This window comes from Carex rostrata, chromosome 5 (assembly GCF_964058835.1).
Source record: "Carex rostrata chromosome 5, lpCarRost1.2, whole genome shotgun sequence".
NCBI lineage: Eukaryota > Viridiplantae > Streptophyta > Magnoliopsida > Poales > Cyperaceae > Carex > Carex rostrata.
In genome coordinates, this window is record NC_135922.1 from 10,669,632 (window position 1) to 10,695,628 (window position 25,997).

The 25,997-nt window shown below is 32.4% G+C and overlaps 3 protein-coding genes across 5 annotated transcripts; 2 read left to right on the forward strand and 1 right to left on the reverse strand.

The window, feature by feature from the left end:
• The first annotated feature begins 1,524 nt into the window (after positions 1 to 1,524).
• Positions 1,525 to 3,392, forward strand: LOC144553840 (putative methyltransferase At1g29790). Its single transcript, XM_078302027.1, has 2 exons — positions 1,525 to 2,383; positions 2,829 to 3,392. Exons 1-2 carry the CDS (start codon positions 1,525 to 1,527, stop codon positions 3,296 to 3,298), a joined length of 1,329 nt encoding a protein of 442 aa, XP_078158153.1. The 3' UTR covers positions 3,299 to 3,392.
• A 6,913-nt stretch (positions 3,393 to 10,305) lies between these two features.
• Positions 10,306 to 13,923, forward strand: LOC144554394 (uncharacterized). Of its 3 annotated transcripts, none has more exons than XM_078302715.1 (3): positions 10,306 to 10,751; positions 11,198 to 11,460; positions 13,046 to 13,923. In XM_078302715.1, exons 1-3 carry the CDS (start codon positions 10,439 to 10,441, stop codon positions 13,565 to 13,567), a joined length of 1,098 nt encoding a protein of 365 aa, XP_078158841.1. In that variant the 5' UTR covers positions 10,306 to 10,438; the 3' UTR covers positions 13,568 to 13,923. The 3 variants fall into 3 exon arrangements, with proteins under 3 accessions (XP_078158841.1, XP_078158842.1, XP_078158840.1); XM_078302716.1 differs by having other exon boundaries at positions 10,308 to 10,751; positions 11,192 to 11,460; positions 13,049 to 13,923; XM_078302714.1 differs by having other exon boundaries at positions 10,309 to 10,751; positions 11,192 to 11,460.
• A 5,225-nt stretch (positions 13,924 to 19,148) lies between these two features.
• LOC144554395 (histidine-containing phosphotransfer protein 2-like) lies at positions 19,149 to 24,201 on the reverse strand. Its single transcript, XM_078302717.1, has 6 exons — positions 23,907 to 24,201; positions 21,762 to 21,892; positions 20,774 to 20,842; positions 20,352 to 20,423; positions 19,641 to 19,713; positions 19,149 to 19,334 (listed from the first exon to the last, which is right to left on the reverse strand). The coding sequence occupies exons 1-6, from the start codon at positions 23,964 to 23,966 to the stop codon at positions 19,296 to 19,298; spliced, it is 444 nt and encodes a 147-aa protein (XP_078158843.1). The 5' UTR covers positions 23,967 to 24,201; the 3' UTR covers positions 19,149 to 19,295.
• Between the last annotated feature and the right edge of the window lie 1,796 nt (positions 24,202 to 25,997).

Here is a 25,997-nt window from a genome sequence, read left to right on the forward strand (position 1 = left end):
CGGCAACGAAGATTAGAGTGTTGCAGCTTTAGAGTTTAAGCTGTGCTAAGGAGGAGATGTTCGGCTAATAAAGGCTTAGAGTAATGAAGCTTAAGTGTATAAAGATGCTAAAGAAAGGCTCTAAGGAGGCACTTTTTCCTAAGCCTATGTTTTTTTTGGCTTAAGAATTTGCTCTAAGGAAGCTTAAGAAAGGTGCTCTAAGCTTGTCTAAGGAATTGTTGTTCGGCTAGCTTAAGCAACTAAGAAAGCTAAAGCCACTCTAAGGAGGCTAAAGCCTTGTTGCCGAACATGACCCTAGTGATTATTAGCCTCAGCTCTGATTGACTCGATGTAACTTGTCAGAGAAGTCTGAAGGCTTTTTAATTAATTACCATTGACTTCTGGTACTTTTCATTAGATACTAATTACTTAATTAACTATGCTATTACTTAGGAATCCAGATCCAAAACCCACCTGCTCTTTAACCTTGGAAATGCAACTGGAGTAAAAATTGAGTTCATATCTGATATCTCTGCCGTTCTGGTATGCTTTAAAATTCGTGCAAAATTAAAATTAAACGGTGTGGATCTAACCTGATTCTGTTATACACTTTAATTACCTTATCACAAGTTAAGCTCAAAGAAGGGTTTAACACAGGAGATCCAGAAAAGGATAAAAAGAAGGGTTAATTAACAGTTGAAGACTGTTACCAGTTGGGTTCCACATGAATTGCTTATGTATATAGATCAGTGTTGTATAAAATGGCCTTTTAGACCAATTAATCGGCCGACTAGTCATTGGCAGTGATCAAACTGTTACAGAAATTTTTCCGACTAATCGGCCGATTATTTTCGATTATGACCGATTATTTTTTATTATTTCTGATTAATCGCTTTGCAATATCTTGTCCATCCGACAAGCACATACCATTATTTACAACACTGATATAGACTCTTAAGTTAAGAATTTATAATGATCAAATTGATGTTCTGTGGCAATATTACCATTTTGCAGAGAACCCAAGAATTTGTATGCAATTGATATTTAAAGTCAAACCACCTATATACACAAATGTGACCGTTATAACCGCCAGATTTCATTGCACGAGGGTCTTAAAAATTCCTTTTTTTCAGAAAAATGAAACAAACCAGCCATTTATGCAATTTTAAACTTTTAATTCATGTTCCCGCCTTTCCACACAAGAAGCATCCCATTAAATTGCATATCTGACCCTTTTGCCTCTTTTCAAGCAAAATCATTCCAAAAAATGCTTCTACCACACTCCAAATTTTCCTTATTACAAGGACCTTTTCTCCATTGAGTATCCCCTCAGGTACAACAAGTACCTGAGAAAATTTCAGCCAAGCAATTTTTTTGGGTCTTTTAGATTCGTGCCAGATTGATATAAACGGTTTGGATCTCATTCTACCAGGTCGGGTAGCGGACTGAATCTGAATTCCCTTCTCTCCTCAATCCATCACATTTTTGCTCTTGTGTGATTTATTAGAGAGAAAGAAGAAGACAGAGGCATAGAAAGAGAAAGACATGGGCAGCAAGGATCACGACTCTCCGAAGAAACCGTCACATCAACAAGCGACGATTAAATCAAAGATAAAAATCTTGATTCTATTGGTACTCACAAATTTTTTCTCCATTTATCTCTTCTCGGGCTCTGGCTCAGCATTCGGAGTGAAAATCTGGCGGTACACGCCTAGTATGCATGTGTGGGACTCAGAAAAACTCGTGCTGGAGCTTAACAACACGCGGGCCCGGCTGTCAGACAGCCACGCCCAACTCTCTGCTCTTCACTCCCAGCTCTCCACTGCAAACTCCCTCCTTGAAACCCTTATAACCGAGACAAGCCGTTTAGCCCCAGTCTCCAATAACAGAACCTCCGACATGTGGGCCCGGGAGCCGAGTGAAGAGTTAAAATTTGCAATGGGACCCCATAAGCTTCCTTTTGGGTTCACGGCTAACTTAGGTTCCGATGAGCTGTACCCGGCAGTGGGCCATGCTTGCCAAAATTTCCAAGATGAGGTGGAGCAATTCCTAAATTACACCATTGGAGGTGAATGCCCCTCTGATGAAGTCTTTGCTCAGAGACTCATGCTGAAAGGATGTGAACCGTTGCCAAGGCGGCGTTGCAAGCCCCGGGCCCCAGCCGGGTATGTGGAGCCCCACCCGTACCCTAAGAGTCTCTGGTCAATCCCGCCCGATACCAGTATCACATGGGACGCCTACACGTGCAAGAACTACTCATGCCTGGTAGACCACGGCAAGCACCCGGGCAGCTACGATTGCAAGGATTGTTTCAATCTTTTCGACCGGGAGAAGAAGAGGTGGATGCATGAGGAGAGCGAACTCGATTACGCCATGGATGGTGTGCTTTCATTGATGTCAAAAGGTCAGTATATATGTTATATATGTGGTATACTATATTTAACAGATATATAAATTTCATTTCTTTCTTGATGACCAGAAGTAAAATAATATAATTATAAGTGCATTAATTCATGAAGAGTCCACTTTGATGGTAGGAGGTATTGAATCAAATAAATAAGTAAATTTCTGATTAAATAATTTTTTGAAAGTTCTTCAATAATATGCATCTGAGATTTTCCTTTTTGATATTACATTTGTTGACTTTTCCTACTTATTTTACTCACCACTTGGAAATGTATCTGACAAATATTCAATTTGTAATATATATCAACAGAAGAATTATTCAATTAATTTCATGAAATTTATAGATTGTGTATTTATGGCTTTTAATTTAGCACAAATTAATTGTCAGAAAACATGTAGATTTATAATGAAAAATACCATTTATTTTTATTTCACAAGCATAGGCACAATCCGCATCGGTCTAGACATAGGCGGAGGCTCGGGAACCTTCGCCGCACGAATGTCAGAACGCAACATCACGATTGTGACCACGTCGATGAACTTCGACGGGCCTTTCAACAGCTTCATCGCATCTAGAGGCCTCATACCAATGCACATGAGCGTGGCGCACCGGTTGCCTTTCTTCGACAACACCTTAGATATCGTGCACTCGATGCACGTACTGAGCAACTGGATACCGGAAGTGATGTTAGAATTTACACTCTTCGATATTTACCGGGTGCTGAGACCGGGCGGATTGTTTTGGTTGGACCATTTTTTCTGTATCGGCACTAAACTGAACTCGACTTACGTTCCCATATTTGAACGGATCGGATTCTACCGGATCAGATGGAATGCGGGTCGGAAATTGGATCGGGGAATCGAGAGGAATGAGTGGTACCTATCTGCTTTGCTCCAAAAGCCGATGAGCTGAGAAAAATCAAAGAAAATTACACAGAAATAATTTATAGATCTTTTTCTTTTCTTTGGCAATATTAGAATTTGAGAAGAGTTTCTTTAGTTTGCTTTCTTATCCAGCAAAATTGTAATTTAATGGAATTTATAATTATAACTACCATTTTTGTGCTAATAAAAGGAATTCCTTAATTGTCAATAGATGAGTTGGCACCTTTCAGGGATAATTTATTTATAATTACTATGTCAGCGAGATGGTGAAAACCATTACATTGATGTAAATTCTTTTTCTGATGTAACCAATTTTTATATATGAGCCAAGAAATTAATTTGTCCATATCTTGTTGAGTTAGAAAGAAATTGATTTGTTTTGCAATATGGGCCAAGTATTAATGGGCCTATGTAATATGATTTATTTATTTATTTAGAGGCCATGTATGTTACTTTCTGTGTCACAATGGCAGATGCCAATCAGCCCACCTTGGATTAAGTTACTCTTTGGCATGATAATAAATTTATAATTCGAAAATAATTTGATGAGTTTAAAAATTTATAATTCGGATGTGCAACTATTATCAAAAAAGTTATTATATTTATAAATAATATATTAAAATATGAATATTTGTATAAAAATAAATCATAATTTTCACGGATTATAAGATAAATAGCAATTTGTTAATATAATTCGACAAATTCATGAATAATTTAAAAATTTATTAAAAATAATAATACTAGTATTATTTGAAAATTTTGTTCACATACTCTCTTGTAGGTACGATTACAAATTAGATATAGATATCCGATATCCGAATATTCATACTGATATGGTTTTAAATTATAATTACCAGTATTCAAATAGTAGATATACATATATGCCATATAGTTTACTATATCATATGAATTTTTTATGTTATTTACCATTATAGAAAAACAAATATTCGATACGTATCTGTCTAATATCCGATTTATATCCATATCCATCTAATACTCGATATGTACCAAACCATAAAAATAAAAACAGATACAGATATTATATTAAGAGTATCTAATCTAATCCATATGTTTGCAGTACCTCTGACTTGGTCGAGTGCGTATCCTCTGAGATATCTCAACTTTTGCGTGACCAACGTGTCCATTGCCTATTCGGGGTGATGTAGGGGGGTCAGTATTATGTGTGCTTTGAGATTCGTGCAGAACATATTTAAACGGTTGGGATTTTCCATAAAGTCACGCAAAGTTTGAGATATCTCAGAGGATACGATACGAATTCGACTTGGTCGTTGCACTCCTACGTACAAGAATCCACATCCTTTCGCTGGTACCTCAAAGAGAATATTTTAGATTAGTCGATTTGGACCGTTCTTTTTAACTTTGCACGAATCTCAATACGGTTCACTGCACTAGTCCGGATTTTAAAACAGTCGAGAGTAAATCTCAAACTATAAAGGGAAGAGAATCTTTTACATATATTAATTGGAGAGGATACTTGTTCCTCCTGCAAACCCTCTTGTTAATAGACCCCATGCCATGTGGGCCCTATCTGTCCGTCAAAGATACTGTACATTAAAATCCAGAACCATGCCGACTGACCCTGTCAGAAAATGTAGCGGGTCAGATGGATCAAATCAAATGAATCCAAGATGGGAAATTAAGAATTGACTTGTATCAATTTTTATTTTTGTTTGTTTTCGCTTTGTTTTTATTGTTTGGTCAAATGGCGGAGAGTACTGACAGCACTGAACCTTCCACAATCTTCAACCAATCAGAGACTTTCTATCTAGCTGTCAAGTAGGCCCCACACGATCCCAGATCGATGCCTATTTATATATATGTACTCCGCTCAGCACTTAATAAACTGAGCGGTGCTGGGTCCCACTTTCCATACTGTATAAAACCACACTTGTATGGAATAATAATTCAATTTCTCTTTCGACCTTTGAAATAATAATTAAAAACTCAAGAAATACTCAAAATGGTACACAATATATCCTTTGACAATATATAAAAGTAATTAATGATGCATTTCTTTAGTGGATAATGATCAAGAATTTAAAATTAATTAAAACCTAAAGTAGTTTTGGTGCATGAATTGATGTATAGACCGAGCCCAGGCGAAATCAAACAATTGTGAAGAGGCATTGAATACTGGAGAGGCGGTGTGCATGATTGTGATATTAAAGAAGATTTTATCTCGTGACTATACTTATTTCATTTCTCCATGCGCCTAATCCACCGCTCCTCCTTTATTAATTTTTTTCTATTATAACAATTTTCTTTTTATCTCTATATGCATGTTTTATATATCTCATAATCTGTTTCTCTCTGAGCATTAAACAAACATAAACTAAAATATATATATTGAGAAATGAGCAAGAAGGTTATTGTAGATATATATATGCCAACATATAAATATATGATCAGATTTATGATCAGGCGTTTTCATTTCAAGATAGTTGCATTATGACAGTAAGAGAGACACACACACTGGCTAATTCAATCAAACTAATAAATATATAACTTTTTTTTGACAAAAATCACATCATTATATTAATTTGATACATATAATAATTAAGAACATGCATGATGGTTTAGTATTGAACTATCTCTACATAAGCCTCATTTTTTGAGTAAAAAAAGGGGAAAAAAAGAAGAAAAAATAACTTGGCTAAACTGAGGAGTACCATAAAACTTTCAAACCCTAGAAATCTTATGGCTATAGTGTCATGAAAACGAACGATGAATTATCGTAAACACAGTCGGCGCCTTTTTTTCTTGGTAGATATTAATGAAAAAAGTACTACCAAGTAGTGTGTTAATTTTTTGGTTAAGGACTAATTAACTACTCTCACTTTTGTGGTGTTATGAGTATACAGACATATGGATGTTAAACGTCGAAAGAAACTGCACGAACGATCATGGGACCACAAATACATTTGACGGCCTCGGTCGACATTCTACGAATCACTATTGATGCCGTGTTTTATAAGCTCGAAGAATTAATTCGAAAGGTACATGTCGCGCATAAATTGCGCCATAAAATATTGTCCTTCATTAATGCCTCCAACATAGGTTCATGTAACCTCAGTACTGCATTAGATAAACATTCAGAGAAAAGTTCACAGTGAATGAATTTTCAAACAATGCAGTTTGATTCTGTAATTACTACCCCCTTCTAAATTAATAGCCGCCAGATTTCGGAGCATTATTTGACCTATTTTGTAGGGAATTCTCTCACTTTTAGTAATCAGTGAATCTTGGATTTAATCTGTCAGTAGATTCAACTCTGATTGAATGTAAAATTAGGATAGATAAGATTTTTGACAAGGGAATTAAACACTACCATGAAATGTTACTTGCAGATAATTATCAGAATTTTGTGACTCTTGGAATTAAGCAAACTCTACTTTATCTTTTGCTACACAGATAGAAGTACTTAATGCCATTGTAAAACTAATATTATCACAAAGAATCTGAATTCTTTTTTTATCCAGTGCACTATCTTTAAGTAATTACTATGTACAGTAGATTCATCTCAATCAGTTTAAGCTATAAAAGAAGAATTACACATTTCAGTAATTAAAATGTTTCTGCTATTTGTATTTTACACATTTCTTGATGATTTAGGATTAAGTCTTAATTCTTTACATAATGATAAAGTTGATTCATAATTATATATATATTATATAGGTTAATTCGTTACAAGCATGCATGTGAGACCAGATCAATCAAAGGTCTAGCAGCAGTACCAGAAGGAATTGTAATATTTACAGCCGTGCCCTGGTATACATTCATATATAATAAATGAAATATAAGTAACATATACAATACATAAAGAAATTATTACAGAAAAACTATAGTAATTCTAAAGATGCTGAGCATGACTCCTGTTCTTACTCAAAAAAAAATTCTAAAGATGTAGCTTATTTTTAGAAAAAAAAAAAAAAAAAGGTACCTTAAGAATGTGATCAACAAAACCAGTAACCAATATACAAGTGTATTCTAAGTACTGTTATTTTGTTTTCTATTTTATATATAAAGGAAAAAGAACTTGATCGAACTTATGATAATTTGTTTCCATGTAGCCTCTTTTTGTTTGTAAAAGGGGTCATGTAAACTGTTAGTTAGGCCAATTAATTTTTTCTTAATTATTAAGCTGTAATCATAATTATCCATGTATTTGCAAATGATATATTTTTCTTAATTACCAAGTTTAGCTAAATGATACATATTGTGGTGCATATAACAATTGTTATATGCACCACAATATATATCATAATTAACTGAACTTGGTACCTTTTTTTTCAAAAATTAGAGTTTCACTGGTTTTAGTAAATTATAAACAAAGTGATTTCCGAGAGGCCTTTAGAAAAAATGCTATCTCGAAAACTAAAAATCTTAGAACAATATTATTTCTTATCAAGAGTTAAAAAAAAAATTAAATAGGCATATATTGTACTTTGTCTAGGAAATCAATAAAATAATTAACCATTTTTTTCACTCATTCACTCATCCAAACAATACTTATTGTAAGATAAAACTAATCCAAAATATTAATTACTAATGCATGAGAAGTTCTCTAATGTTTTCTTTGTATAGTTTATATAAGCATTCAACATCTCCTAGCAGAACTGACAAGGAAATGCAACTATAGGAGTTTGGCTTCAGATCTAGCTTTTCAAAGGAGACTTGTACTGGGTTATTTTCTAGCATCTTCTTCCATGAGTGCATATCTGCATCCTACAGCACAAATCTTTTACAGGCCAACTCAGTCTCTTTCATTGACAAATTCTTTATAGATATCACAATCTTTTGTACTAGTTGAAGCTGTAGAATGTAGACTAATAAGTCTTATCTTTTTTGTTTTGGTTTCTTCTCCTTCTACAAAAGGTGAGAAGATACTCAGACTCTTGTTTAGTCAAAACAAGAACTAAAAAGTCACTTGGCCTTTAATTAATTACACAAGTTACATCAAATCTATCCACTAGAAAACTCTATGTTCATTGCAATTGGACTGTAGAATTAGAAAACTTTTAGAAGTAACTAATTGGCAGCATATATATAATTGGATCTATATAATATGACAACCAGAACAAATTTTAAATGTTGTCACAGAAGAGTACCAGAGCTAAAAATAAGTAACTAATTGTTAGTAAGGAACAAATGGAGTCTTAATAAGTAAATGGACGAAAATAACCTTTTCTGTATAAAAAGAAAATTATTAAGCCCTCAAGTTTAAATATATCCATATGTAATACATATTTTTGTAAGATCTAGAACACTCAAATTATGATAAACGCCAACATTTGTTTTTCAATTTTTCTTTTCCTTAAACTACTACTAAAATTTATGCTGAATGATATACAGCTTTCAAAAAAAAAATTTCTAAATAAAATTTTGTGATTTTCAAAAATGGATGTGCATTAAAATTTTGTGATTTTAAAATAGTTGAAGTGTTGATATATATATATATATATATATATATATATATATATGATGGAGCGGTACTGGGTACATAGATTGAGCATAAGTGGGCCATGAATTGAAGTGTGATATAAATTACATGGTGCAATTTTGAGAGCACCCAAATTGTGCTTATATGGTCCCGGTTTATTTTGGAAATAAAGGTGATCTTAATAATTAGCTCTACCTTTGTTTTTGTTAGAGTTTGTATGTTATGATGAGAAGAAGTGGAGAATCACAGTTGATCGTGTAATGGAAATAGTCACGGGCTTGACTAATGTAGAATTTTTTTATCTCATGGATAGAAATTATATACTTGGACTTATATATGATTAACAAGTTCTCAAATAAGCCATTATAATAAATACGCACACTAGACTTCAAACCGTGCATGCGTGGCTAGCTAGTTTTGTTTAAATACAATGTATATTTGTCACCTATAATTTATGATAACAAAATTAATTTCTAATAACATTATTTTTATAGAACCAATAATAGATAGCTTAATAACGAATAATATTTAATATATTTAATATTATAACATTATCACTAATACTATGCACATATTAATAATTATAAATTTGACATCATCAAGTAATTAGTAATCAAATATTTTGATGATTTTAAGTCCCTGGATTTATGTCAAAACAGTACTCAAATAGCACATTTCATAATCCACTAGCTTATTTATGTTGTCGTGAAATATATATCTGGAACTAAAATTTTCCTCTTTTCTTTCTTCCATATACTAACTATAATTTACAATCTAATTAAACATGCATATATATGTACAAAAAAATATTATTAATGAAAGAGGGAAACTGTAAATACTTGTATAAGTTGCAAAAGCCACGTCCAAGAAGTCTTTGATACTCTTGCATGTATTTACTATCTCCTCCATGCATGATTAGTAAAATCAGACAGTGATCTTAAAATAAAACTTCCAAAAATATGACATAATAATGAGAAAAAACTGACAATTTATAATTGACCTAGAGATAATGAATTAGTGGTACTTTCAGAATGTATCATAAAGTCTGGTAATTATTAGAATCAAAAGATTCATATTTATCAACTGTTAACAGGAATAGGAATATGTAAGACCTCTATTGATATAACTGAATTGAACAGATAACCACATGAGAATATATATATATTTTGGGTGATATTTTGTGAAGCACAAATAGGATAATGAGCAATTAGTTTTAAGTTAATAGTAAAAATGCATGAGAATGAAAACATAGAAAATAAAAAATAAAAATTCAAGAGGAGAATAGAGAATAGAAGTGCCAATCCTCTCCACCGCTAAGCTGTCCCTTTTTTTCTTTTTAGGTCGTTGTCCCCTCCTTTACTCTTCCAATCCATTGTGGGCCCACCTATAAGTCAAGTTCTTCTGTGGCACTGACAACCTATACACCAATCCCAATACCATGTTGAAATTTAGTAGCAGAAGTAATAATTTTATACAGATGGTACACAAGATTAGTGCCACAGATGATCTGGACTCTTATTCTCTGTGGGTAAAACATGAGGCTAATTTAGCCCTTCCATTTGATTTCTTCTCCCCTTTCATTCACTTGTAGCTAAAATTTATGAGGAGATTAAATAGATTGATGGATTGCAAGCCCTTAAGCCGAGGCAACTGCGTCGACACCGGTAGTAATCTAGTACTAATCACAATTAATATGCGCATGTTCGTATGCTCTACTTCCACCCCTCCTATCCCTACTTGTTAGCTCTCAACTTGAGCAAATCATATTTTAGGGTTTCTTTCATGGTTGATTCGAGATCGATACATCGTATTGTGGCAATAGTGATGCCGCCAGCTATGGGGGGAGACGAGCATGAAGATGCGCACACACACGACCTCGTCATGCCAGGTTTTCGATTTCATCCAACTGAAGAGGAATTGATTGAATTCTACCTTAGGAGAAAGGTTGAAGGAAAGCACTTCAACATAGAGCTAATTGCTTCTCTCGATCTGTACCGCTACGACCCTTGGGAGCTGCCTGGTAAGTTCTTTATTAAGACCCACACATCACCAAATAAGCTATCTGATATTTATATTATTTATTGTTTTAATTTATATATTTTCAATCAATTATGTATTTCTTTTGTTAATACACAGGTAGAACTTAGTTAATACTTTAGTAAAGGGTAAGTCAGAAGTCCTATTTCTAATTTATTTTATTTTTTTCCAATTTTCTGTCTTCATTTCTTAATAATTTAATGAACTTTAAAACGAAGTAATACTTCAGTATATGTGAGGATTGTAAAAACGGATGCAACTAGTTAGTGTTATTGCATATCATATGGAAGTGTTATTGCATATCATATGGAATTGAAACAAAGAATTTGTGCTACAACAGCATGTATTATAATCTGTTTCTCAGGTTTCTATTGATCTTGTAAACATATTGCATATCAAGTTAATTTTCTTTGTTTCTGATAGCATTAGCTGCAATTGGAGAGAAAGAGTTGTTCTTCTATGTACCTAGAGATCGCAAGTACAGAAGCGGTGACCGGCCAAACCGTGTAACTCCGTCAGGTTATTGGAAAGCAACTGGTGCTGATCGAATGGTTAGAATTGAGAATAATCGTTCGATTGGGTTGAAGAAAACCCTAGTCTTTTATTCCGGCAAAGCACCGAAGGGCATAAGAACTAGTTGGATCATGAATGAATACAGATTGCCACATAGTGAAACTGAGAAGTATGATAAGGTATATCTTACACCTTTCTCTCTCTCTCTTATTTTTATTTCTTATTTTTTGAATCTGCTCTCTCTTTCTCTCTCTCAGCTTTTCTTATAGTAAAATAGCAGTACTCTTAAACTATATATTCTACAACCTTACACAGTTATAGTAAAGGAAAGAGAGAAATTAGAGAAAGATAAAACAAAATTTGACCTATTATTCCCCAATTAAATTTCTCTCTCTCTCTCTCTCTCTCTCTCTCTCCCCCACCTCCCTCTCTCTCTCTCTCTCTCTCTCTCTTGAAAAAGTTCTAAGCATCATGTTTTCTTAGACTATGACAAAACGCATGGAAAAAGTATCTACTTTTAACAACCTTTTACACATCTTTTCCAAATTAAACTATTCTGTCGTAGCACATAATTTATTTCCTATCCTCTAGTCACTAAGTTTTTCTTCTTCTTTTTTTATTGAAAAAAAAGGTACTAAGCGCTAAGAATTAAGATTTCATAATACATGAACAGTTACAATTTAAGTAAACTGATTGATATTACCCGGTGCTATAAAGGACACATGATTACACTAGACCTAACCTAATTGCACCAAATAAAAGTAATTGTTACCCCCCTATTGTTTTAGTAATTAATTTTTAAGGATTTTTAAACCAAAATATATAAAAATTGAAGGAGATATAAAATACAATGTGAAGAAATTTCTGAACTTACAGCTCATTGTTTCATGCTAAGCTTTCTTTATATAAACCTTGAAATTCTTGGTTTATATATCCCAACATTCTATGTAGTATCTATATGTACAAGTATATATTTCTATTTGTAATTAACTTCTAAATTTGTCGACTTTCAGTTTACATCTGACAGCAAGATCACTACCATCTTTTAATTGTGCTTTTACTGTATCTTTAAATCTCACCGCAACTAACTTCACTTCTGAAAATTTCCAACCAAAATAAATGGATGCTAAACTCATGTTAATTAAATTTGATCGCCTGTGAAAAATGTTCCAACCAAAATACTTGGATATATATATATATATATATATATATATATATGCATACGTTTATAGATCTTTTCTATAAGATCAGAATACTCTGAGCTAAACCTTTTTCAATTGTAGATCATCTATATATAATATATAGTTAAAATGAAGTCTATTCTTAAAAAAAATTGTGGTATAATTGGTCTATTATTCGCTCTCAGAAATTAACTTTCCAACTTCAAGCTCAATTAATAACATATATAGTAAACTTCTATAGTTAGGTTCTTTTACTCAACAGTGTTGTATCATTGATATTACTTAGAAAAAAACAAGCTGATTCAATTATAACTTATAAATTAAATGAGTCAAAGTAAAGTTAAAAATATAGTATGGCTTCTAGAATTGAATTAAATCAAATTAAGGTTATAATTACTACCATGAAAGCTCAATCCATTTTTTATTTCTTATCATCTCTAACAGATTATCTTTTCTCTTTCAATACATACATACCACACACCATGCATGTTCATCAATTAAAATTTATTCTACACAATTTCATTCCTTCTTTATTAATCGTTGCCAATTTAGAGACTAAAGTACCCCCACTATATATGAACAGCAGGTAGAAATCTCCCTATGCCGGGTCTACAAACGCTCCGGTATCGATGACCACCGTCAAATTAATATTACACCTACAACGAAAGCATCCACCTCTAGAGTAACCGCCGACAAGAAGCCGATTGTGAAAGCAACTCAAGGAGCAACTTCACAACCTTTCCTAGAGAAATCAAATCCCAAAATTCAACAGTTACATGGGAACAAAACAAACAACTTGTCCGGTGGCCTCTTCTGTCCTTCGGCCTCGGTGGCATCGTTGAGTTCAACCACTTCAACTGACGAGGACGGCAACACAAGTTCAATTGTACCTTCGCACACACTTCTTAACATGATGCCGTTGGATGAGCTAAGTAGGGTTATTGGATACAACCAAACAAGTTATGCTAACCAATTATCAAACCAATTTGTCCCTATGGTGCCTCAATCGCAAGTGTTCCCGCTAAATACACCACCACCTCCAGGTACTCTCTCTTCCATTTCTGACAAGCTATGGGATTGGAATGACTACACTGGCTTCAAGTGAAGTAATTATATAAACAAACAGACGTGGTTTCCTGTGTAGGATACCAAATTGACATGAGATGGCAAGTGGGAAGACTAATCTGCTAGATTTGATTAGCAGATTAATGTGAGACTTAAGTAGGGTTTGTGTAGATCCATTAATTGTGTAGCTTAATATAGAATCAATATATATATATATATAGTCCTTAAAAGGATAATTATTATGTGTAAACATTTATAGTTTTTAATGTATCTTTGTAATAGTTGGTGTGCCAATTAGGGCTTAATTAATTAATATGAATCCTATTGTTTAATTTTACTTGTAGAAGCTTTATTTAATCCAAGGTTAAATAATCAATATTATATATGTTGATTGGTTTATTGATACATGTATACTAATTGATGCTACAAATAATATATATTTAAGTGTTAGCTACTTTGCCTTTTGTTCATGAAATAATTGTTGCATGATTGGAATTTGGCAGGACTAGAGACTGACAGATAGTGCTGTCAGATAAGTAAACACATGAAGTGTACATTATGCTAATCAGCAAAATTAACAGCATATGAAACATTAATTTTCTCGTCTTTTTAGAATGCATGAAACAAATGATGATCCGCTGGCACACCCATGATTCATTTCCATTAAAAAACAAAGAATGGATGAAATGATGAGAGAGAATTACAACTTTTTGTGGGGGGTCGATTCCTCTCCAGTTAGTGTAAATTCCTTTTGAGACCTCATAGATTTGGTTACTCCATTTCAAATCAGACGGTTCAAATGGAGTCTAACTGGATATATAGTTATAGTTATTTATATGCATGATACTGCTTCTTCTGTCTAATTTTGTTGAAAATTGTAAAAGTTGGTATTAAAAATAAAGCATTGAGTTGTGGAGTTCCTTAGATTCAAAATATATAAAAAGTACTTGGAAAATATTTTATTTCTCTTATAAACATAAACAAAATTATAAGTCTTTTATGAGACAAGTGGTTTAGACTATGCATACATGCATGTGTTAGGTCCTATATTGATTTTAAATCTTAAACTCAATTTTGTGAATTTTCTATAACGCAGTATTCATCAGGGGAAATGAGGTAGATATATAGTTCTTTAATTTTATAAGCTAAAGTTATTGGTTTATATATATATATTTTTTGGAGCAATTAATCTTAGTATATAATTTGCTGAAGTATATGGACGGCCTAGATTAACTGGGACCATCCAATGAGTTCCATACTAAAACAAGGACATGATGTGGTAATGTCCATGCATGCAAAGTATGACTAGATCAGTGAATGTACATATGAAATTTGGCTTGTTAGCTAGCTGGTCCCTTGTTTCATGTGAAAAAGCATTTCTACTTCCCCTTTGAAGAAGACGACACAGAGATATGATACCTTAGCTCCATAACAGACTGCTATCCCTCTCTCTGCGCATGCATGACCCCAACAAGTGTGTTAATACCATGCTGTTCATTGCCATGTTCTCTGTTAGTACGAAGTTCAATACATGCCATATGTTGAATTATCAAGCTAAATATTTTGATGCATTATCAATACCCCATATATATATGCTAATTTTTTTATGCAGTAAATCAACCAAATATTTTGAATAAGTGATGAATTATCAATTAACTCGAATGAAGACTTAATATATTACAAGTGTCAATTTATTTATATATAGATAAGGGTCAACTTAATTAATTAACCATTAACTCAAAATTCCCGAAAAATCATCCTAGAACAAAATTGTTCTCTCTAAAAAAAATTAACAACAAAATCATATTATCACTAATTAACTATTGTTTAATTTAGTAGAAAAAAATGCAATGCCTTCAGTGTGCATTGAAAAATCCTGACTTTAATATTCTTTATGGATATTAAAATTTGGTTGAAATTTGGAAATCTAGACCTCCATCTTTCTCTACAAGTAAATTATTTTAGTCAATTTGATAATAACTTAGAAGGCAAAAACAAACATTAGCAGCCATAAAGCTACTTGGTACTTTCTTTTTGGTGAGGGTTTTTTTTTTTGTAAAAGGAAGAAATGAAAGTAAATAGAATAAGTCATTAATTACAATATGAAAAGATAAAAAATGATATAATATTCTACACAAGATTAGGATTTGGAATGAGCAAAAAATCTACTTGGGCCATTTTGGGCCAAGAAAGAGAGGATTCAAACGGTCTTCTCGCAATTTATAAATTAGTTGCCAAATTTTGTCTGTTAGTAGTAAAAAACTGTGTACATCAAAGCCTAAGAGTAATATTTTTATCAGCTTATAGTTGCTAAGTTTTATATTGTCCTTACACTTGACTATTAAGGAATGTTTCTTAGTTTCCTAAATTATTGGATCAAGGTAGCTGTTTTTTCCTTGTTGACACATGTCATGTCCTTGATGAGTATGACATGACAATTTGAGGGTAATTTGGAATTTTGGTATAAAATGGGTAGAACTAGAATTTAGAGAGAAGGAAAGAGAGACAGTAGAGGAAAAAGGAATTTTTTTTTATAAACCATAAATAAGAAAAAAAACTGAATTTTAGAGAACCAACTTGATTGGTTACTTTTTTTATAAAAACAAGAAGTACCGAATAGACTATTCTCTAAAATCTGTTTTTTTATTTATGGTTTATAAAAAAGAATCGAAAAGAAGAGAGGGTAGAGTTAGAGGAGGTAGGGGAAAATAGTACAATTCAATTTATTTAATTTAATATGTTGATTATAAGAATTATTTTGGTATCTATAGCTAATTTTTTTTTCCACTTGACACTCTATTTGTTCTAATTAATCCCCCATTAATTAACTATTTATTTATTTTTCATTTGTTGTAATTACTACAATAAATCTTAAAAAATTACAACACATGCTTCAGTTATACTACCATTAAACAATAGACGAAATATGCAGGTAAAGACTTTAACAGAGTAGTTTCGGCTTCATGCAGCACACAAACTATAAGAATCGCATATGACTCATACGCTGTGTGTAGCCGAAACTACTCTGTTAAAATCTTTATCCAAATATGCTTGAAAAACAATTATTCAGAGGTAATAGCGGAGGAGTTCGTATCCTCTCGGGGTATTGCAGAGGATTACCCTCACTTTACGGTTTGAGATTAAATCTCAACTGGTTTGGGATTCGGGTCACCATAGGAGACATTATTTTTGAGCTTTGAGATTCGTGCCAACTTAAAAAGAACGGTCCAGATCTAGTAATTGTAAAAGATTCATTATCAGATATTGAAGAGGATGTGAATAGTGGCTGAAAAAAAGTTCTAAAGTTATTATATCCAACGATTTCTCCTCACAACTTCACAGCTTCTGTGAAAGTTTTCAAAAAAATAAAAAATAAAAATAGACTTGATCGCAGAACATCACTTGACTTTTTTTGGCTTGTCTACTTCTTGAATAGTGGGAATTTTTTATTTATAGAAACTATTATCAAATAAAAAATGGAACCGTAAAGTGTATCTTTATTTTGATATGCGATAGATAGATCTGAAAAAAAATTGGATTTAAACTTTGGAACCGAATTTTTTTTTTTTTATAATCCAATGTGTTTTTCTGTCTGAAAGGGTGGCTCAACTTTATGAAACAGAACGAGTATTGTAATTTTTTATAAAATAGTAGTTGGTATTTTTTTTAAACAGAAAGAGTGGCTGAAATTTTTTTCTGAAATAGAATAAAACACTTTGGATCCGAAATTATTTTTTGTTCCAAAGTATGAATCCGATTTTTTTTTTTAAGATCAATCTATGACATGGAAAAACTCAAGTATTTTTTTCTGTTTCCCTTTATTATTTAATAAATAATATCTATAAATAAAAAAAATTATCTAATAAAATGGTGAATTGGAGAATTATTTCAGTGAATATCTTTTTGATAATTTGGTGGCCATAAATTACATAGGTGTAAAATTTAAAAATTAATTAAACAATTTTGAATGATATTAGTTAATTGATAGGTAACATATATGTAAATTAGTTTTCTGACACAAGCTTCATGCTTTGTTTTAATTAATTATATGAATGCATTCATTTTGCATTAGCCACACATCAACTACAATTCACCCATGAATATGGTGCTTTTATATGAATGCATTATCAGATATATAAAACAAAAATAGGTTTTATTGCCTTCTACACTTTTTGTATAGCTAGAGCTACACAATATATACACAAATTATGTGAAATAAGAACTAAATTTACTGAGATATTGGAGAAAATTAAAAGTTTAGTCTAGACTTCTGTAGATCTGGCTTTCATGTAGATAGCAAATGGTACAGTCAAGTTCGACTCGGTGATTACCAGTTTTTCTCAGTTTGCTATTCCATTGCAATTCTTATGAACAAATATATTTGCAGTGGATACCAGTTCATCTTTTATGCAATATTTTATTTAACATTCTGATTTAGGTGGCCATCTGGTGCCCTTTTAATTAGGTGTTACAATTCTAAGCGATATGAAAAAGAATTGATTTAAAGTCAAAGAATTCTATGATCTACAGAATTTGTTTCTTAGGGGATGATGCATGACTTGTAATTTCAATCCAATTGCATATTTGGTTCAAAATCACCAATTTTTTAAAGCCTGTCTTGTATAATTGTTAAATGCACTTTCAAAAGGAAAACCTTTTGTTGGTTGAGTTTATTTTTTGAAAAAAAAATTATATTGGATTACATGAAATCAATGAGGCTTTAATTTGAGCCACAAAAGAATTAGATATAATATTGAAGTTATTTTATCTCAGCATGGTAGACCTTTATGAAGCAGTGTATTGTTCCTTTCAATGTAATGGTAGTAATATTTTGTGTGCGTATGTGCACACACATCAGTTAAACTGAGCATATATAGCAAGCGATTATTTTGTAGAGAACTTCGTCATACAACTATATATGTTTGTTCTTACTAGACAACTACCAGTAAAACTGTAAATGCTAGCACTGCAGCATTTCCTGTGCAGTTCTTCTTTATGCTGACTTGTGCTCAGATTTGGTTTTGTTTAGTGATATTTATAAAGGTGCTCTAACCAATTTCATGATATGACTGAGTATCAAGACCTAAGTAATACCTGGCCTGGCTAATACCTGAACAATACCTGCTATGGCTATGGCTATGGTAATATGCAATTACATATCTTTATACGAAAATGAGCTTGAAAATCAAAATTTATATATTTTTTTTAAGTTTCTTGTGCTATTTTTGTTAGATAGGTATAATATCGCTTGATATCAAAATTAAGGACCATCCCAAAGTAGTCTACCTATCTAAAAAATTCTAAAAAAAATCTAAAAAATGTAAAAGTTGGTTTGATTTACTCTTTTATGTCCAGATCAGGTTGAATGGCTCAGATCAATTGTTTGAACTTTAAAAATAGATATATGAATTCAAACACAGTTCAATCTGCACTATAAATGAATTATAAATGGGTCATCAATTTGCAAGAAAATACAACATTTTATTTCATTAAGAGAAAATTGGCAAGGAATATCATTTCATTAACTTTTTTTTTTTCTAATATGAAGAAAAGATCCCTTTTTGGGAAGCATCTAGACAAAATATATATATCATAGAAAAAGTGCATTTAAACACAACAGATATCGGCAAAATTAGCAGTTCACAACAAAAAGTATATATCCAATATGATCTATAGTTATTTGCGACATGCATTATAATTTCCCCTAATTACTTAAATTATGAAATCCTTCAAATCCATTATATTAAACAAACATTATCAACCATAATTTACCGCTTGGAATCAAGAGCTTGGATTTGCTGCTCCAGCTGCACTCAATTTGCAGAGTAGAAATTGTTTGTTAACTTTTCATGGTCATAAGACAGTTTAATAACCAAAAATTAATTAAGAAATTAAAATGAAGAACAAGTTTTGTTGAGCACCAATTAAAATCTTTTAACTATAATACATGGCTAAAATTAACTTCTAATTGTCACTAAAATTCAAACCCGTGACTGACAAAGTAAAATTGAAATCAGTTTTGAAGTTTAATTGCAGGTGTATACGAAATACCACTTTGTTTTAAAGAGAAAAATAAGAAGTTATTGAAATAAAATAATAATTCACATTCTTACCTGAAGCATAGTCCGGAATTTCTTGTTAAGCTCATCAAATTCACGCCTGATCTCATACAATGTTGCCATACATCTGTTCCATTAAACAAGCACAAATCATACCGATTAATTTTAGAAATGCATGGAAATTACTATTTTTGAACAAAAGATATTTTAAAAATGGGGCAATAAGGAAAAATACAACAATGTAATGCTTTAATGAAAATAAATGGTAAAAAGTACACAAGGTGCAATTTTATGCACATTCTTCACAATCCAAATTAACATAATTACCATCTGAAACATATCAATATGCCCAAAAAATTTAACTCTTGGGCAATTTTATCAAAGAACCAAATTCAGCTTTAAGATAAGTATGGTTCAACTTTGATCAGGTAACTACAAAAGGTTAATGCCGGAATTAATTAACAAACTTAGTTTGTGTGGGTGTTGTATAATTGGGACAAAGTATTGTTTCTCATTCAGGGGTAGAAGGGGAATTACATTTATGAGAAGTTAGCTTTAATCAAAATATGCAAGTTTGCTAATATATGTTAGCTGCACTATCAGAAGGTTATATTTCTATTCTTCTTCAAGTTATTAGAAGAGTATCCATTAAATCCCGGTGCTTCTTTCATGAAAAACAAAGTAACTCAATACATCCGGTATTTAAATCATTTTTTAAGGAGATATTAAGCAAAAAAAAATAGAAGAACAGGTTTGAAGGCATACCCTTCTTTGTCATTCTCTTGACAAACATTGCGAAACTTAATGCACACTAATGCTACCCTTTTAGCACCCACACTGAAAAATTAGAAAGAAAAAAAAAATAGATACTTTTTTTTTTGTTTGAACAGTAAAATTAGAATATTTAATTATAAGAATCACACAAATCCTACTTGAAGAGAAAAATAATGGTATTACAAGACAGTACCAGATTCACAGAATAATTTCAATACAGGCACTTCCCAAATAACAGCCTTGCTTGTCAAATTAATCATGTATGAATAGTTTCCACCAAATTTATACACCAGTTATAAAATAAAAAAATAAAAAAAAACACCATGGTTGGAAGTACCACATGAACTTACAGTTCACACAAAATATTACTCAAAATGAAAAGAGAGAGAAAATGAAATTGGATAACAACTTACCTAGAGCTGCTTCCTTTAAGCTGGTGCACATATGCATCAACCTTTTCAAAATCAACAACAGGCTTGCTCCTGTACCATTAAGAATAAGTGTCATACTTAATATACATAATTTGCTAAGGGCTAAATTGTAATTTAACAAAGAAAGTTTAAGAAATGGTGCTAAAAATAGTTTAATTCCCAGAGCTCCCATATCCTTCAGGAAAAATTAGCAAAATTATGTTTAGCAGTTCAAACCCTAAAATTATCCAAAGCTAGAACTCAAATGACAAAAATTTCAAAAGTAAAAATGTTGCAATCAGTGGGAGCAGAACAAAAGTTTCTAAAAAAGGAGGCCTGAAATATCTTGCCATTAAGCAGGTTTGACAAAAAAAAATTTAAAACGGACAAATAAACCGTGAACCCATCAACAGTCAAAACAGCCGAGGGATTCTCCCTACAAAACGTTTACATCTTTCTTCATACCCTATATTACTTGCATGTAAGGGTGTTCATTGGGTCGGTTCGTTAAAACCAAATTAAAATAGTCAAACCAAAATTTTATTCGGTTTTCAAAAATATAACCGAACCAATATAACCAAAGTAAATTTCAATTTGTTTGGTTGAACTGAAATAAGAGAGATTAAGTTTAAAAGGTCAAAACTCAATACATACATGAATACATTTAATAATCATAGAAATAAATATGATTATATATATAAGTTGTTGATATTACATACATTATATAAAAAGCTTGAATTTAAACCACATAGAGTTCCTTTGGTTCGGTCTATTCGGTTTTGAAAAATCTAAACCAAACCAAATGTAATAAACCGAAGTGATTCAAAAATTCAACCGAACCGATCCATTTAAACTGAAAAACTGAACCATTTAATCCAAACTTTTTCGGTTCGGTTAAAAATCAAATAAACCGGACCCAATGAACATCCCTACTTACATGGGTATCCAGAAGGTAAAAACAGTAAAAGTGGTAACTTAGCAAAATACATACAGCAGCTCAGTGATCAGAGAGAGAATCCTCTCAGCATCGTCACAAAAGATAGTAATGACTTCTGAGATAAAACCGGGGCAGCTTCCGTCTTCTAGCATCTGCAATTGCTTGAACTGCTCGTCCAGAAAATCCTATTCAATTTTATTTTTCAAGTTCAAATGTTAGGTACAAGAAATATGGATAATATAAAAAGGATAGGATCATTCAATATAAGACATTATTTCTGTCCTGATTCAAAAAAGTACCACTTTTGAATGGTCGATCTAAACCGTTCAATGTGATTTCCCTATTAAAATGTAGTTGCAGGTTAAAATCAGTACTTTTGAATGGTCGAGAATTTTTAGATCAAGTGATTTTTTGCCTATCTAAAAAAATAGTAAAAATATCCAAAAAAATAAATTTGATCTACAAGTACATTTTCATATGGAGATAATGTTGACCTATTCAGATCGTCTATTTGGACTTTGAAAATGGAGATATTGATCCATAGTACCACAGCCTCACTCGTTATGTACAACTATTCAGTGGGAAAAAGATATAAATAAAGATTTATTTTCAGAATTCCTTTTTGTGAATATGGCAGCATCTAGGCGAGAGGAGAGACAAAATGTTTAGTCTACTTCTACAGTCTTCTCCATTTTAACCAAGAAAACTGAGCTTTTCTCATCAAAATATAAGAACCAACAAAAATATATTTGGCTTCCAGAGAGAAAAAAGATGAGTTCCTTAACCCAAGAGAAAGTTAACAAACTTCTTGATGGAATGACAACAGGGGCCCACAACTCAGGGGGAATCCACAAGACCACTTTACTTCTTGATGGAATGACATATGGGACCAACTGGATCTGATTGGGCCAGTACATAAAGCTTGTCAGTCATAACCAGGCTTCAAAGAAGGGGCTTATGGGACACAACTAAGTGGATTTCAGAGGGGGTTGTGAGCTTGGCAACAAAGGATTTGAGTAAGGTTCTCATAAATGAATTGCAACACACCGAAGGTGGTACAGCAGGGAGTGACAGTAACACTGACAAAGAAATTAAGGTTTCAAAAAGCCCTTTTCCTGATAAAAACCCGATCATTTCTATACCGATTTCCACTAATTTTTTTTTTTTAATAGAAAAAAGAGAGATTGATATGTGAACAGCAAGCTTAGTAGACACTCTGAAACTGAAAGTGATTATTCTTCCTCTTCAAAACAAGTCGGCTATGGGGCCCACCTGTCATTGTCTATAGCTAACACAGAACACTAGGAATGGAGGCAATTAAAAAGATAGGTTTAGCTCAAAAAGTGGCCTATAAGGCCTTGTGCAATGCTAGTAAACCGGGTTGCCAAACCCGATAACTGATAACTCTTTCTGTACTCTAATAATTTTTCTTCTTCCATGAAGAATCAATTCAAGCTGCCATATCCATGTCCGCAAACACCATCGGCACAAACAATCTAAGCGACCATTAGATTGTTTCGGGCTTGAACCAAAATACTGGTTTAGCAGATAATTTTTTTGAATTCAAGGAGACTGGAAACTGGTTTGTTGAATTCAAGGAGCTTGAACTTCAATCGGGACTGGAAAAAACGGGTAATGGATTTGGTCTAGCTATTAATCAGCTGAATAAATGTGAATGAAGCTTGCAAACTTGGGTTCAATTATGAAATTTATCTTAGAAACTTGGGTTTCAGCTAAATATTTACACCTTCAAAATAAAAATAGAAGTCTGGTTCAAATTCAATCAAATTTTGGATATGAAATCAGCTTCAATTTGAAAATAACCCAAAAATGTACATTAAAATACCAAGCCATCAACTGACATTGCATAAATTGGGAAATCTTATTTCTACCTGATGAGATGCAAATCCGATCGGATTGAAACCAATTTTTACAACCTTTACCCAGAAAGGGAAATATTCTATGTTTGTTATTTACCAGAAATGGAATGAGTAAGAACATAGAGAGAGAAAAAGTCTCTTTCAAAATAGAAAACAACAGGCAATAAATGGGTAAAGTTTTTAACAGATCAATTTTGGCTTCATGCAGCGCACGGACGATATACACTGCTGTTATGATTCTTATAGTCCGTGCGCTGCATGAAGCCAAAACTGATCTGTTAAAATCTTAACCCCAATAGGGGAAAAGAATTAGATTTACCATTGCAAACATGGAGTTCAAGAGGTCGTTAAGCTGCGCCTTGATTTGAGTCGACGCCATTTCTTAGAAAACGAAGGAGCAAATTTTGTGAACTGATATAAATCCGATGAAATGGGGAAAAAAATAGAGAAAACGAAACGAGAGCGAAGAAAAGAAGAGACAAGGACAGAGTTGAGCGTTATCGGGGTCGGGTTGAATTTAAGATAACATCCGACAATGCAGGTAATGGCTTTTAAAAATTACCTATGAGAGATATGAAGCGGGTCTAAATTGTTTTAAGAACACCCGCTACACAGTGAAACAAAAAGAATCGCAATTCGATAGAAAGCTAGAGCTGAGCGTTATCCGTGTCGGGTGAATTTAAGATAGCATCCGACAATGCTGGAAACGGCTAGTAATAAATACCTAGGACATGCATAAGGCGGGTCATAAGAGTTTTAAAATTACCCGTTTCACGGTGAAAGAAAAACAATCGCCATTCGATGGAAAGCTTTATGAAGTGGAGAGAAGAGGAGTGCGTATCCTCTGAGATATCTCATATTTTGCGTGACCGACGTGTCCGGTTCCTATTCGGGGATACCGCAGGGGCCAGTATTATTTGGGCTTTGAGATTCGTGCAAACCGTATTTAAACGGTTACGATTTTCTATAAAGTCACGTAAAATATGAGATATCTCAGAGGATGTGAATTCAGTGAAGAAGAGAGTTAAGCGTTATTGGAGTGCGTATCCTCTGAGATAACTCAAATTTTGCGTGACCGACGTGTCCGGTGCCTATTCGGGGGTGATGTTGGGGGTCAGTATATGTGTGCTTTGAGATTTGTGCAAAGCGTATTTAAACGGTTGGAATTTTCCATAAAGTCACGCAAAGTTGAGATATCTCAGAGGATACGAATTCTGGGGTTTGGGTTGAAATTAAGTAACATCCGACAATATGCATGTGGCGGGTCGTAATTGACTTACAAATTACCCGTTTCACAGTGAAACAAAAAGAATCGCCATTCGGTGACGAGCTTTATGAAACGCCCGGTCTTAAATGAAAAAAAAAAAATGTTTTGTGGTCCAAATTTTTTTCTACAAATTGTAATTTGCGAGTCTCGTGCCAATTTTCTTTTCTTTTTTTCTTTGCTCTGGTTTCTTAAATTTCGTATCTTTATACTAAATTTTTCTTTTTTTCTTTGCTCTGGTTTCTTAAATTTCGTATCTTTATACTAAATTTATAATTAATTAAACACTCTGTTCTTGTAAAAAATTATATTTTGAATATTTCATGCTTCAAAAACTTGAAAATTTTGTAAACAAAAATTGATTATTTAACTAGTATTCCCTATTTGTGAAAGTTGAATGCGTATAAATTGGTACATTTTGCAATGTCACATAAACAAAATATTAAAAATAGCTTTTGCTACAATAGAAATTTCTTGATCTATTGAAGATTTTGCACATTAGAGTTATATTTATTGCGAAATTAAAAAAAAAAACTATAGAACTGTGAAATTTTAAACTCCTGAAATTTGAAAAATATCAAATTAGTATATTTGAAAGTGTGGAAAATGAAGTTAATATATTATTGCTATACGTCAAACATAATGAGAAAATGTTAAATTTTGATAATGCCAAAATTAAGGTGTGGAAACAAATTTTGAAAGTGTGGAATTTTTTTTTCTAAGTTATATAAAAATTCATACAAAAATACATTTTTTTTTTAAATAAAGGTCAACACCGCTTCTATTATTAACTAATACGAATTTCAAAGAAGGTCCATCAATTCTAAACAGGTCCGAAATTAATCTTTATCAATACCAGAAAATGCTCCAAAAAATAAATAAAAGAGATATTGGTTCTGGCATGACATTTGACAAAAATTAAGGAGGATCCATGCTGTGTGAAATGGATATAATTTGTGGAAGTTTATCTTAATCCAACTTTACTTCTTTGCATGCTATAATTTTAATTTTTAGAGAGAATACATATTTTTATTATTAATTCTTTTATATGACTTGCATGAACCCATACATGTAACAAGATTAACTACATTATCATTTTAAACATTTGTGCGTCTTGTAGGGTTTCGGGTACATGTGCAACAATTC